This window comes from Aethalodelphis obliquidens, unplaced genomic scaffold (genome assembly GCF_003676395.1).
Source record: "Aethalodelphis obliquidens isolate GAN/ISIS:26980383/991018 unplaced genomic scaffold, ASM367639v1 scaffold12, whole genome shotgun sequence".
In the NCBI taxonomy this organism is placed as follows: Eukaryota; Metazoa; Chordata; class Mammalia; order Artiodactyla; family Delphinidae; genus Aethalodelphis; species Aethalodelphis obliquidens.
The window spans coordinates 21,466,113-21,478,149 of NW_020837956.1; the positions used below are offsets into that span (position 1 = coordinate 21,466,113).

The 12,037-nt window shown below is 51.7% G+C and overlaps 1 protein-coding gene across 9 annotated transcripts in view; it reads right to left on the reverse strand.

The window, feature by feature from the left end:
• The window catches only part of PLB1 (phospholipase B1), a 178,542-nt gene that overhangs the window by 38,825 nt on the left and 127,680 nt on the right, over positions 1–12,037 (reverse strand). For all 9 annotated transcript variants that reach the window (XR_003434109.1, XM_027113504.1, XM_027113503.1 and 6 more), the window contains 10 exons: positions 10,783–10,887; positions 10,577–10,672; positions 10,281–10,352; positions 9,153–9,191; positions 8,526–8,586; positions 7,627–7,685; positions 6,601–6,674; positions 2,439–2,482; positions 1,615–1,723; positions 202–253 (listed from right to left, as the gene is read on the reverse strand). Coding sequence is in view for 8 of the 9 variants with exons in the window: in XM_027113504.1 (XP_026969305.1) it covers positions 202–253; positions 1,615–1,723; positions 2,439–2,482; positions 6,601–6,674; positions 7,627–7,685; positions 8,526–8,586; positions 9,153–9,191; positions 10,281–10,352; positions 10,577–10,672; positions 10,783–10,887 (711 nt within the window). In the remaining variant the exon portion in view is untranslated. The remainder of the gene's footprint in view (positions 1–201; positions 254–1,614; positions 1,724–2,438; positions 2,483–6,600; positions 6,675–7,626; positions 7,686–8,525; positions 8,587–9,152; positions 9,192–10,280; positions 10,353–10,576; positions 10,673–10,782; positions 10,888–12,037) is intronic.

A 12,037-nucleotide genomic window follows, 5' to 3' on the forward strand; every position in this document is an offset into this window, starting at 1 on the left:
CTACTGAAGCCCACGTGCCTAGAGCCTGTGCTCTGCAACAAGAGAAGCCACCACCATGAGAATCCCATGCACCGCGGAGAAGAGTAGCCCCCGCCACTCACCACAACTAGAGAGAGCGGGTGCACAGCAACGAAGACCCGAGGCAGCCAAAAAGAAAAAAGAAGAAAAAGCAATGTAAAAGTAACCAAAAATCTGACTCACATGGTCATCTTTCATCTTCTGTATCAGAGTCTGGACTTGGCTTGAAAGTTCCCTGAGGAGGAGAGGAAATCAGTCCTGTTGAGGAACAGCGCCCAGACCTTTCATCCTAAAGGGCTTGAACTGGAGGTTTCTATGGCATTAACCCCTCCCCGCCACCACGAGCTGGCAGAGACCCTGAGGCTCAGGACAAGAAGCTACTTGCCTCTCCTGGAGAGTTCTTACAACAAATAACCGTTTGCAAAGCCTGTCGTGTGTTTGTCCTAAAACAACAGTCAAGGGTACTGACAATTATATTTGTTACGCATGGTCTCCTTTCTAGGACTCCACATGCAAAGGGTCCTTAAGGTTCCATGCTAGGAAACCGTTCATCTCCTTTGAAGGACTGGTGTAGATTCTGAAATTAGATCTAGGAAAGTTTTGGCATGCTTCCTCTTTTTACCCTGGCTGCCAGGAAGCTGAGTGTTTGATGCTTAGACACAAGAATCGTAAGAAGGCTCATACTGACACAGTTGCTTCTTCCCCTCCTCCCCCCACCAGAAGCTGGGATTTTTCTCTCTCATGTATATGTTGTGTCGTTTTTGGCAAACTTAGCTACATGTTTCTTTTAGAAAGAGGTGGGGGAATAAATATACACCATACAAACACTCGGGTTTAGAATTCATAGAAAGACCAGACCTCAGGCATCCCCAGCTCCTCACTAGTTTAGGTCCCTGTTATAGTGTGAGATGGAGCCACAGAACGTTCATCTCCTGGCGCCTGGTGGTGGGTCCATCTGTCCCCAGCCGTTTCTACTACTAAGAAGGGTCTTCCCAGGCTGGGCCAGGAGCAAGGAGACCCAGGCGGCTGAGGCTTCTAGGAGCAGGGTGAGGGGCCTCCTTGGACGAGCAGCCCGGGAGGCTGAGCAGTTGGCTCCAGCTGCCTCTGGCTTCTCAGCTGCATTTCCTGCAGCTCCAGAGCAGGAGCAGGGACAGGACAAGACTTACTGCCCCTCTAAGTAGCCTCTGAGGCTGGAGATCCTGGCTTGCCCATCCATTTGCTTGGTACTCCCTGATCTTTTGGGGGCGTTGCCACTTGTGAGGTGCTGTAGAGAGTACCACTATGCCATGGTTAAGTTTTAAAAATTGGCTAAGGTGGGTCGTTAGTTGAATGATTAGAACATGCTGCACAGGAAAGCAAGGCCAGGAGTTCAGGCTCTAGGAGCATGGCCTCTGTCCAAGACCCAGCCCTCCAGCCTCCCTGCGGCCTTGGTCACGGGGCAGCCACAGAAGAGGGTGGCCAAGAACTTCTCAAATCATTGCTGCAAATGGATAAATGTCCCCTTGGCACTCAGAGGTCAGAATTACAACCTTAAAGGGGACTACATGCCTCCCCCTCCCTACCTGACAGGCCCCCTCCCCTCCCCAAATGCCATACTTAGCCTTTGTTCCAGGAACAGCCTGATTGAGGAAGGCATTTGTGTCACTGGCGTTGCCTGTGCCCACCGCATAGCCTGTGAGATTTCCGTTGAACTTCCGAAGGATATCTGGAAGGGGAAGGGTGCACAGGACACAGAGGGCTTAGGATGGAAGGCAGAGTGTGCTCCTGAGAGGAGTTGGGGCCTCAAACGACTTGGTGACAGGCTGGGCCAAGACAACAAGAGCCTCTCAGTTTTTCTTTTCTTTCTATCTTTTCTTTTTTTTTTTTTTTTTTGCGGTACGCGGGCCTCTCACTGTTGTGGCCTCTCCTGTTGCGGAGCACAGGCTCCGGACGCGCAGGCTCAGTGGCCATGGCTCACGGGCCCAGCCGCTCCGCGGCATGTGGGATCTTCCCGGACCGGGGCACGAACCCGTGTCCCCTGCATCGACAGGTGGACTCTCAACCACTGCGCCACCAGGGGAGCCCTCTTTCTTTCTTTTTTTATAGTTTACAGTGCAGCAAATACTCACTGTCCCATTTGACTATTTCCACACTCTCTGGGCCAGTTGAGGAGATCTGAAGCTCAGAATGTTTAGTAACTTGGCCCAGGTCACCCGGCCAGCACACAGAAGGGTCAGGGCTCATACCCAGGTCTCCGGAACCCAAACACAGAGTTTATTCCATCCCCTTCAGCCACCTGTCCACAGGCCTCTCGTCTCATTTCAATGACAGTCCACAAGGAAGATGTTATTCCCTCCTTTCTTAGCGGAGAGGCACTTTTCAGGAAGCCTGGGGGTCAGATGGACCCAGAGGACAACCTCAAGCCACTGGTGGTTACTTACTCGGTAAGGTGGTCACATTCTCCAGGTAGCCGTCCCCTCCTGAACTGTACAGAGTGAACAAAGCCAATGAGAGAGACTGAATCAATACACAGGCTTTACAAAAAAGCGCCCCCAGCTTTTAACAATGCCCATGCCATCAGTACCTGCCAGGTGTGCCAGAGACATCTCTGTGTTTGAGGGATTCTGAGAATATTTGAATTGCCCGAGGAGTTGGTTCCCCCAAATTCAGGATTTGAAGCTGAAAGGTGGCTGCTTCTTTTCTCCAGCAAATCAGGAGGGAGCGCACTTAGCTGAGTATATACTACGAGCTCAGCCGCGAACCAGATGCTCTACATCAGTTATCTCAAATCCACAGACAAGCTTGTGATGAGGATGAACTATCTCTAGTTTACAGAGTAGGAAGCTGAGGCACACAGGGGTTAAGCAACTTTCTAAAGGAAACTAAAAACCATAAAGGTAACTAAAAACCAGCTTGAGCTGGAAACTTTTAGAAAATGGATAAGCTCTTCTTTGCCCAGTGGTCAGGCAAATCCCGCTGGAAGGTTCGGGGGATGGCCTCTCACTGCCTTCCGATGCCCGATCTCATTTCATCTCATCTCATCTAGTTTTATGGCCCTCAATCTAACTTCAAGAGACACAAAGTTTCATTGCCTTTCATGCATTTAAATTGAATACATGGGGGAGGCAAGGAGAAAAGTATTTCTATTTGAAAAAAGTCCAATGTTCAGATGTATTGTATCTACTGTTATTTTTCTTCTGTGTCTCCTCCTTTCTTCCCTCCTCAGTCCCAGCATATTATCCCAGGCCAAGAGATTTTGAGAACACAGTGTTAGCCTTCAGCCCACCAGTAGAACCTTCCAAAGGACAGGCCACGAATCAAAGTCTTGGCCGTTCTTCATTCAAGGGAAGGCTTGGAATGAAGTTGACTATTTCACACTATGGTGGTCAGGGGCTTAAGTCAAAGGTTCAAGAACCTCAAGTGGTGGAGAGAAAAAGAAGCCAGGTAAGCCCTACCTTTCTATCTCACTCAGGAATCTCTCTCCTACCTCCATCCAATGTCTGAACTTAACTTGGCCTTTGGTTGGGCATTTTTTTTTACGCTTCTGATCCTTTCCCAACTCTGTATAAAGCTACTACTTCAGCTGCTTCCTGATCCATCCTTCTCTGGACTAAAAGCACTTAATCAGAACACTTTTCACTTGGCAGGAAATTACAAAGCCATATACCTCCTCCAGTCGCTGTGTTCTAACTCTGCCTCCTCTTCTCCTTCAGTCAACATATAAACACAGAGATATACGTAAACACACACACATCAAGTACATTCTATTGTAATTTCTTGTCTAAAACTATCTTTGTTCTAAAACAAGTGAGGTAGCTGATCAAGACCAATAGGCTACAGAAATCTCTCTGAGCCCGTTTCCAGGAGAAAAGAGAGCATTATACAAATAAATACGGAGGAACAAAAATATGAAAGCCCTCGCTCTGATCGGAACTGTATGAAACATGAAAGAAAACAGACCCATATGAAACAGCTAGTTTACACGAGACCCTTCAGATTAATGTAATTTGTATGACACCATGAGCTCGAAGGCTGGGCTTTGTTCCCTAGTCACCCATAGTGTGCGGAGAGATGCAGAGAAGATGCCTGATAACATCTATTGGAGGAGTTTCAATAACCTGAGACTGACCTCCTAATTAATAAGGCAAAGAAATGCACTTTTTGATAAATATTATTTTTGTCCTTTGAATGAGTCCAACCAAGCAAACATTTCAATTGGAAAGGCAATTCTCTAAAGACCCCTGGGCCTACCACACCGTTAAGCTACCCAGAGCTGGGGCCTTTCACTGCTGTGTGATTCTTACAGGTCAAGGGGCCTTGGAAATATTCACAGCCAAACCTCTTGCAGGCCCTGCTCACAGCCGCCCACCTACCAAAAATCCTTCTCCCCCGTCTGACTCTGTGAGGTCCGCTCTCTCCACTTTCTTTCCTTGGAGGAAGAGGCTCGATTTGCATTCTTAATTTACCTATAATCCATTAATTGCCTCATACTTCCCATCCGGAAGTTTTAATGGCTTCAGAAAATTGCTTTTTCTCAGATCAGTCTACTGCATGGACATTTCCCAGGGGATGCTAATGGGCATTTACAGAGAAAGAGTTATGAACAAAGAAAGAGTTCTGGGATTAAGGGAAACACTGGATTCAACAGACACAATTTAAACAGATCTCTTCAACGTAGGGCGGCTTCTCAGAGCCTTCAGTATGCTAACATGTATGTGAATTCCCCCGAGGAAAGATATGGTAGGAAATATTTTCCCCAAAATAAAAGACTGGGGCTAGTGTTCTATGGAACACACTTTGAGAAACCCTAGTCTACCCACTTCATCAAGTGTCAAACTGTCTCTCAGACTCTGACCAAGAAGAGCTCCTATCTTTAACGCACACGGGTCTTGGGGCAGGTCTTTGAAACATTTAGAATAAAGGGCTTAAAGGGACAGCAGCCACTGAGCACACAAGGCCTCGGAATTGGAACCGGAAGATTGAAACATCAGGCCTTACTGGACCTCACTCATAGGAAGAAACAAAGAGCAATGGCTGAATTTTTCCACAGCTGCAGAGAGAGACCTTTAGCAGAAGATTGTCTCTATCGGAATCCCGGGAATCCGGGCAGTTGAACTGTTTGCGGAGCTGGGCAGATCACCTCACTCCCCTGACTACACCAGCGTCATCGCTGGCTGGCTTGTCTGCCGTATTTTCTGTTTTCCCACACTAGGATGTGAGGTCACGGCCTTCTTTAGCTCAGACTAAGTAAAGCGGCCACAACCTCATGCTTTTTCGACTGTAATAAGCTCTGCTTTCCTGCTCTCCCTCTGGCTTTTCTCTCTGCTGCAGCCTCAGTAAAGCCTGGGGCCCAGTGGTCAGGAGGCAACCTCCACTCTGTCCCTCGGCAGCCCGGTAGAGACCCCCCACCTGGCGGAGGGTGTGTGGGACCTCGGGAGCTGCGAGGCCTTTGGCTCAGCTCTAGGCGGGGTGATGTCCTCACGCTACCCACGCCCTGGATCCTCTCTGTGGGTGGCTCCTGGCTGAGTGAGGATGCCTTTCTCTCACCCGGGAAAAACTTTCTCTCTGGCACCGTCCTCGTCGTCCCCACTCCGTTCCCTCTCGCTTTCTTAGAAGAAACCTTTCATTTGAACCTCTCGGAAGGAAAGGGAGGGGGCCGGCACTGAGCTGTCCTGCCTCTCATCAGCGCTCTGCCCTCTTGTGGTAGGCCGTGTTCTAGTGGTTTTGAATCCTGAGCTAATCGCCGATGACTGTGAAGGGTTCGTAAACAAGAACTTTATCAGGAAAGAAAGAAACTTTAGAATATCCACATCCAACCACTTTCCTGACACGTCTTAAGCTTTCTTACCTCCTGCCTGGAATGCCCTTTCTCACCTACCAAATTGCTAATCTCCCAAGGCGTAACTGGCTACCACCTTCTCTGGGAAGCCCTCCTATCCCAACTGGCAAGGCTGGGTATTCCCTCTTCTATAGTCCTGTGGCACTCAGGCATCTTTTATTTTTAAATAACACTTGCCAACTGGGCATAAGCATCTGCCTGTGCTTCCCATCTATTCCTCTCACCCACCCGCCTCCATCATACGGGCACATGGGAGGGGCTCGGCAACGCCTATTGGTTGTGACTTTTGTCTCGGTTGTTTCTGCCTGAAGCGGGTGCTGCGTTTCGGAGTTTTCTGTACAGACGTGTGCACGTACATAAAGGCAGAGGTGTGGCTACAGAACATGAATAAACAACATGAATCGATACATACAGACAGTAAACAAGAGACATGGGAGAATCTACGTGTGCACATATACACGCAGAAGACTCAGAGATTCGGTGCTTTTCTGGTGCATTTCATGTTGGATCTGTTGACCCAGAAGTCTGATAAGTACCCTGATGTGCTCCTTCTGCACAATTAAAAGGAAAGGGTTATTAGCAGTAAGATACCCTCTCTACTCACCAAATTGTTACATTTGGCAGAAATATATAGGTTTTCCTTCTGAAAGCCCCCTCCAGACCTGGTCCTTGCTCTTTGGTATTTATGCATTTATAGGAGACAAACCCCCGGCCGATCTCTGCGGGTGAGCATGGGGTGGGAGGGGGTCATGGGTTAACATTACCTATATGACAGCCCCCGGTACTGAGTAGTGACGTCAGATAGGTCATTCGGTTTGGAGCCAATCCCATTGCCAGCCTTTGAAAACACATCAAAATCCACAGGAAAATCAGCAAGTCAAGAGAAAAGGGAGGCTGCGTATATGCAGGGCTTCCCAAGGTGTTCTCCGCGCACGCAACGTAGCGTGAGCAGAACGCTGCCCTGGGAGCCAGAACGCCCGGGCTTGCTGCTTCCCCAGCTGCGTGGCTTCCTCGAATCTCAGCTGCCTCCTTACGGAGCTGAGGCCATGCCCTGCTCATCTCACAGGATTGTTTTGATGAGCAAATTGGATCATAGCTGCAAAAACAGTTTTGAAGCCTCTGAAGTGCTTTATAAATGTGAGACACTTACAATATTATTAGCGGCATTCTGCTCCTAAGTCCTTTACACGCAGGAAGGAAGAGCCCATAGACTGCGTGGGCCCCAGCGGACAGATTTCTCATACACTGCACATTTCTCCTCTTTCCCTCTGGGACGTTCTGTAGGACAATCTCACGGCCTTGGCCGTGCTGCCAGAAAGTGCTGTTTGGGGATGGTACAATGGCCCCATTTCTTGGAACTTAAGAGCAGAGCTTTTGCCACAGCTGTGGAGCCTTTCCTGCTTTGGGGCAGAGGCAAAGAGGAAATGGATGTGAAGGCTGGAGCTGCTCGTAAGGTATAATCCCAAGGGAAAAGAGCAGCCACGTTAGGTTTAGGAGAGTTTTTGAGTCAAAATGACATATTTTTGCAATGGTTCAAATGGTGACATTAGGCGTTCCAAACCTCTACTGCCTGAGACAATTCAGTTCGCTCCTGAAAAAGAGTCCCCCTCGCACACCTGATGGAGAAAGTGGCTGCCACACCAAACCACTGTCCTGCACTCAGACTGACAGAGTCAGGAAGGAGGGGTGGGATAATGCAGAGGCCAGGAGCGCAGGCCCTGGGGTCAGGAGGACGGGGACCCGGAGCCGACACAGCCGTCCCCAGCCACGTGGGGCCCACGCATCCTTACGGTCAGAGAATCCCCCAGAGCGGCCACAACTTGGATATCTGCAGGTCTCAGGGTGTGCACTGGAAAGACAAACAGACACACTTGAGTCTGTGCGAAGGAAGCTGCAGTCAGAGTCCAGGGCTTCTTGCTTTAAGCAAGACCAGAAACATGACCCGCGTGTGTGTTCGGCTGTGCAGGACTGAGCGTCCATGGCGCCATAGAGGCAGAGCTTAGATGAAAACAGTTTCCCCATCAGAGGCACAATAAACGATCCTGGGCCTACGGGAAGGGAGAGGTGCTGAGAGAGACGGGGAGGAGGAAGGGGATGCTAGGGCACAGTGGGATCCCACCACTTTGGTGCCAGCAGTCACGTGGGACACCAGCTGTGACCTGAGTGCGTGACCAAATGGCCGCTGGCCCATCCGAGATGCGGTGCAGAGCCCGACGCACGGCCCATTTAGAGCTGGGTTCTGGATTTCCACCAAGAATCTGAGGAATAGTCATGTTGGGTCTTTCCCTGCCCCCAAGTCTCTTCCGAAGACTCCAGAGAACTTTCCAGCCCTATGGCAGGCAGCAGCAGTGATTGCAGAGCCTGGGGCCGCAGGGCCACCCGCAGAGCTGGCTCCCTCTGGGGCCTTCCTGGGCACCACACACCCCGCCTCCGGGCCCGGGCAAGGTCACACCCCAGGCTGGGCCGCTGAGGGCGGCGCTCCTGTGGCTACTCCGCGTGTGCTCCCGATGGCGGGCTGAATCGGAAGGACCCTGGCCGCCTTGGGTCCTGCTGGGTCAGACTTCACTACAGAAGACAGGGACAAAGCAGGGACTCGTCCCAGGCGACCAGCCAGACAGGAAGCAAGCCCTGGCCATAAGTGAGTTCTTGTGGAGGGGCCCTGGGTCCTGCTGTGCCACAGGGGGCTCACCTGAGGTGGGCGGCGAGGCAGAAGGGGCTCTGTCACTGCACAGCAGCTGGCTCCCGTGACCCTAGGGGTGTAGAAAGAATCCCAGAATCTCAGAGTTGCCAGGGGCCAGAGAGGCTGGCTTGGCATCAGACTCACCAGAGAGCTTTAACAAACACAGATCCCTGGGCCCTACCCTGGGGAGGGCCTAGCAGGACATCTGAAAAAGGCTCCCTGGGTGATTCTGAGAATCTGGCTGGGCTCCATCTGCTAACCTAGTTCAGACCCCCGCACACGGCCCCCACCATCCAGTGTAAACATCAGGGCATCAGCAAAACGACCCAGCCCACCGCATGCCAGCCCTGCTTCTGCAGCAGCCTTGTGAGAGGGATGCTTCTCTTGACTTACGTCTGGAGAGGCTGAGAGTTGACCGGCTGGCCCCCTATCTGTGCTGTTATCAATGGCTCCTCCTCTGCCCTCCCCACTGTCTGAAGGTGTAGGTGGATGGACTTCACAGAAGAGTGTGAATCCCCCCGACGGCCCATCGGGAACACCTGCCCACATTCCCACCCTGCCTTGCAGGGCTGGTCCCAGCTCGGGGGCCGCCCACTGCACTGGCGGCTGAGCCGAAAGGAAGCAACAAGCGGGTACCTGCACAGCGTTCTTGTAGGTGCTCAGAAATGGCCGAACCTGTGAGGGGAAGCGGGAGGGTGAGCCACCGCAGCAAGCTGACTTGCCTCTTGCTCTGCTCCGGTGCGCAGAAACACTTTCCACGTTCCCAAGCCCCCTGCCACCAGCCTGACCCCTGGGCTCCCTCCCAGGACGTACCCGGCCGTCTCTGCAAACCTCTTGAACAACCGGAATAAACCCTGCACGGCTCCCAGGAAGGAGCACCTCTGCTCTTTGCCTCCCACCCAACTGGCTGAGGTGGCTGGGTCACCTCTCTTTCCCCACGCTGCCCCTTCCCAGCAGAGCCTCCCTTTCTGCTAATACAAGAGCATGTCCCCAACTCGCAGGACCCCTTCCCACCCCATGCCACTCCCGCCCTGCAGCAGCCTGGGCGCCTCCCGCCCAGACAAGAAAAGCCAGGCGCTTTGAGGTCCTGCCCCCTGCAAGCCCCAGATCAGTGGGTTCCCGTGCCGGGCCTGGGACCCCTCTGGGAATCTAGGGGAACTGACAGAGGTGAGGGAGCAGCTGCAAAGGTCCAAGAATCTCTCTGATCATTTGTGAATGAACTCGGAGATCTGCTTTGCCTTTCTGCTGAATGTCTGCTTTCTTAGCTCCGGCTTCCAATGGACCTCCCACCCCCAAACCCCACCTCCACCCTAGAAGATATTCTTCTAGGTCTCAGCCCCTCACTCTTTCCATCCTACCATGGGGACAGTGGCTCTGTGGAGATGGGGTATCCTCTGTCCCTTCCCGTCCTTGAGGTCCTCCCCACCCCTGGCCTTCAAAATGAGATCTGGCTGGTCCTGCCATGTCCCTCTGCCCAGCTGGAGACAGCCGTGTGCAGACTTATGCCAGGGCTCGCTGGGACATGGAGAGACAGAGGCGAGCTCTAGGGTCTCCCGGCCACTGGCTATCACCTTTCACGGCCCAATCAGATGGGGCACTGTGGATGGCTAACTGGAGTCTGGAATGGGTGGGTAGGTGAACAGAGCTGGGGGTGGGGGTGAGAAGCTGGGATGGAAGGAACTGAGAAACGTTAATGAGAGACTTCGAAAGGCTGGGAAAGGGGCTTTAGGTAGACCCCTGGCAAGGCTGCACTCTTCACCGTACCTGGTCGGGACACGTGATATTGATCTTGTCTTCAAACCTATGCCTTCTTGTCTTCTGGCCGACAGGTTCCAGCTAAACCAAGGAGCAGGAGGATGCAGAGTGAGAAAGGGGTGGCAAGAATGGAAAAGCCAGGATGCAGGGCGAGGCCGGAGAAGGGAGGGCGGGACGGAGGACATGGGCTTTATCGTCACCGCTGTGCAGGGAATCACACAGCCTGAGTGATGGGCCTCTGAAAGCTTCCTGGAATCTTTTTCCTATCAGAAGGAGAATAATTTTTCCTACCTCGGTCCTCTTACCATGTTGTTCCACAGGGCCTGGGCTGCGCGGGCATGAGCCTTGCTACTGAAGTGGAAACAGTCAGGAGCGAAGAAAGAGCTGTCAGGCAACCCCTCCTGGTCACAGGACAGAATAGAGGGGCTGTGTTACAGGGACGTCGCATAACACAAATGGTGCTCAGACAGCTGGGCACACCTATGGCTCCCACTTATACATGAGGCCCTACCGGGGTCTTTGGCATCGCCACGTTTTCAAAGAACGGCTGCACGACCACTGTAAAATCTTCCCTTGTGTCATATCGCCCACTCTCGACCAGCTGGTGAGTCCCCTCCTGCAGGAGGAAGGGGGACAGGGGTCAGGAGACTCTCTCTGCATCTGCCCGGTCTTTGGGAACTCTTTCTCCACTGCAGAATTAAACAGTCTGACTTTTGAGTGAAATCAACCTGCAGCAAAATCCCAACTGATCAGGCAGGAGCCAGCTACTTTTCAGATCAGGCTTTATCTCAACCCCTGCCCCTAACCTCTGCTGCCTTTGCATCTATTTGACCTAGGCTGGGAAAAAAGAAAAATCCAAGTCCATCAGTTTGATCCTCTTTTAAAGCTTCTGATTAAAGACTAGGGTGGAAGTGGGGTGAGTACAAATTTGATTAAATGACTTTTTTGGAGAACACTTACATTTATTTCTGTCCTACATGTGTTCAGAAAATCAAAGGTGAATCAACAATGACGTTTAATGCCTATTTATATCACTCACGCATGAAGTGAGTGTGAGCACGTGTGCTCCTGTGTGTGCACACTTGAGATTCTCAGATCCGTCTAGGAGGTAACAGAGCTGTTACTTTCATAGCTTCCACCTGGGCTCAGTTCCAGAAGGACGAGTTACCCCAGTTCTGGCTCCCACTTCTCCCAGACTCTGCCATTTCACTGCTTGCCGGGTTTCCATCATTTGGACCAGGACCTTGGCTGGGGGGGGAAGTCAGGCTTCCACACCCAGAACATTACAGCAGTCACTTCAGAAGACATCATGACATCAAGAACACCGTCTTTTTCCAGGGTCAGCCAGAAAAAGAGTCCACATGCTGGGGATACCTCACCTCTGACCTCCTGGGGGGAGTCTCTTCCAGTTACACGCAGAGCCTTGAGGAAGGCAGAAGGTGCAATACCGCTAACTAGGTGTGTGACTTTCAGCAAGATGCTTTCCCTCTCTGGACCTCTATTTCCTCATCTGTAAGTGGAGGATGTTCACCGAGGCCTGGGCCATCCCTAAGTCCCTTTCAGGGCTGCTAGTGCCTCCGTGGGTCAGCCATAATGGCTCACAGTGGAGCCTCGCACCTCTTGAGAAATAAAGGAAATAGTGTGGAGAATGCCTAGCACATGGTGGTTATTAACAGCAATGAGCACCTCCAAGGAGAAGGATGGAATGATAGCTTCAGCAGGAAGTAGAGAGTCAGAGGATTCAGAGAGAGGGCATGACGGCGTCA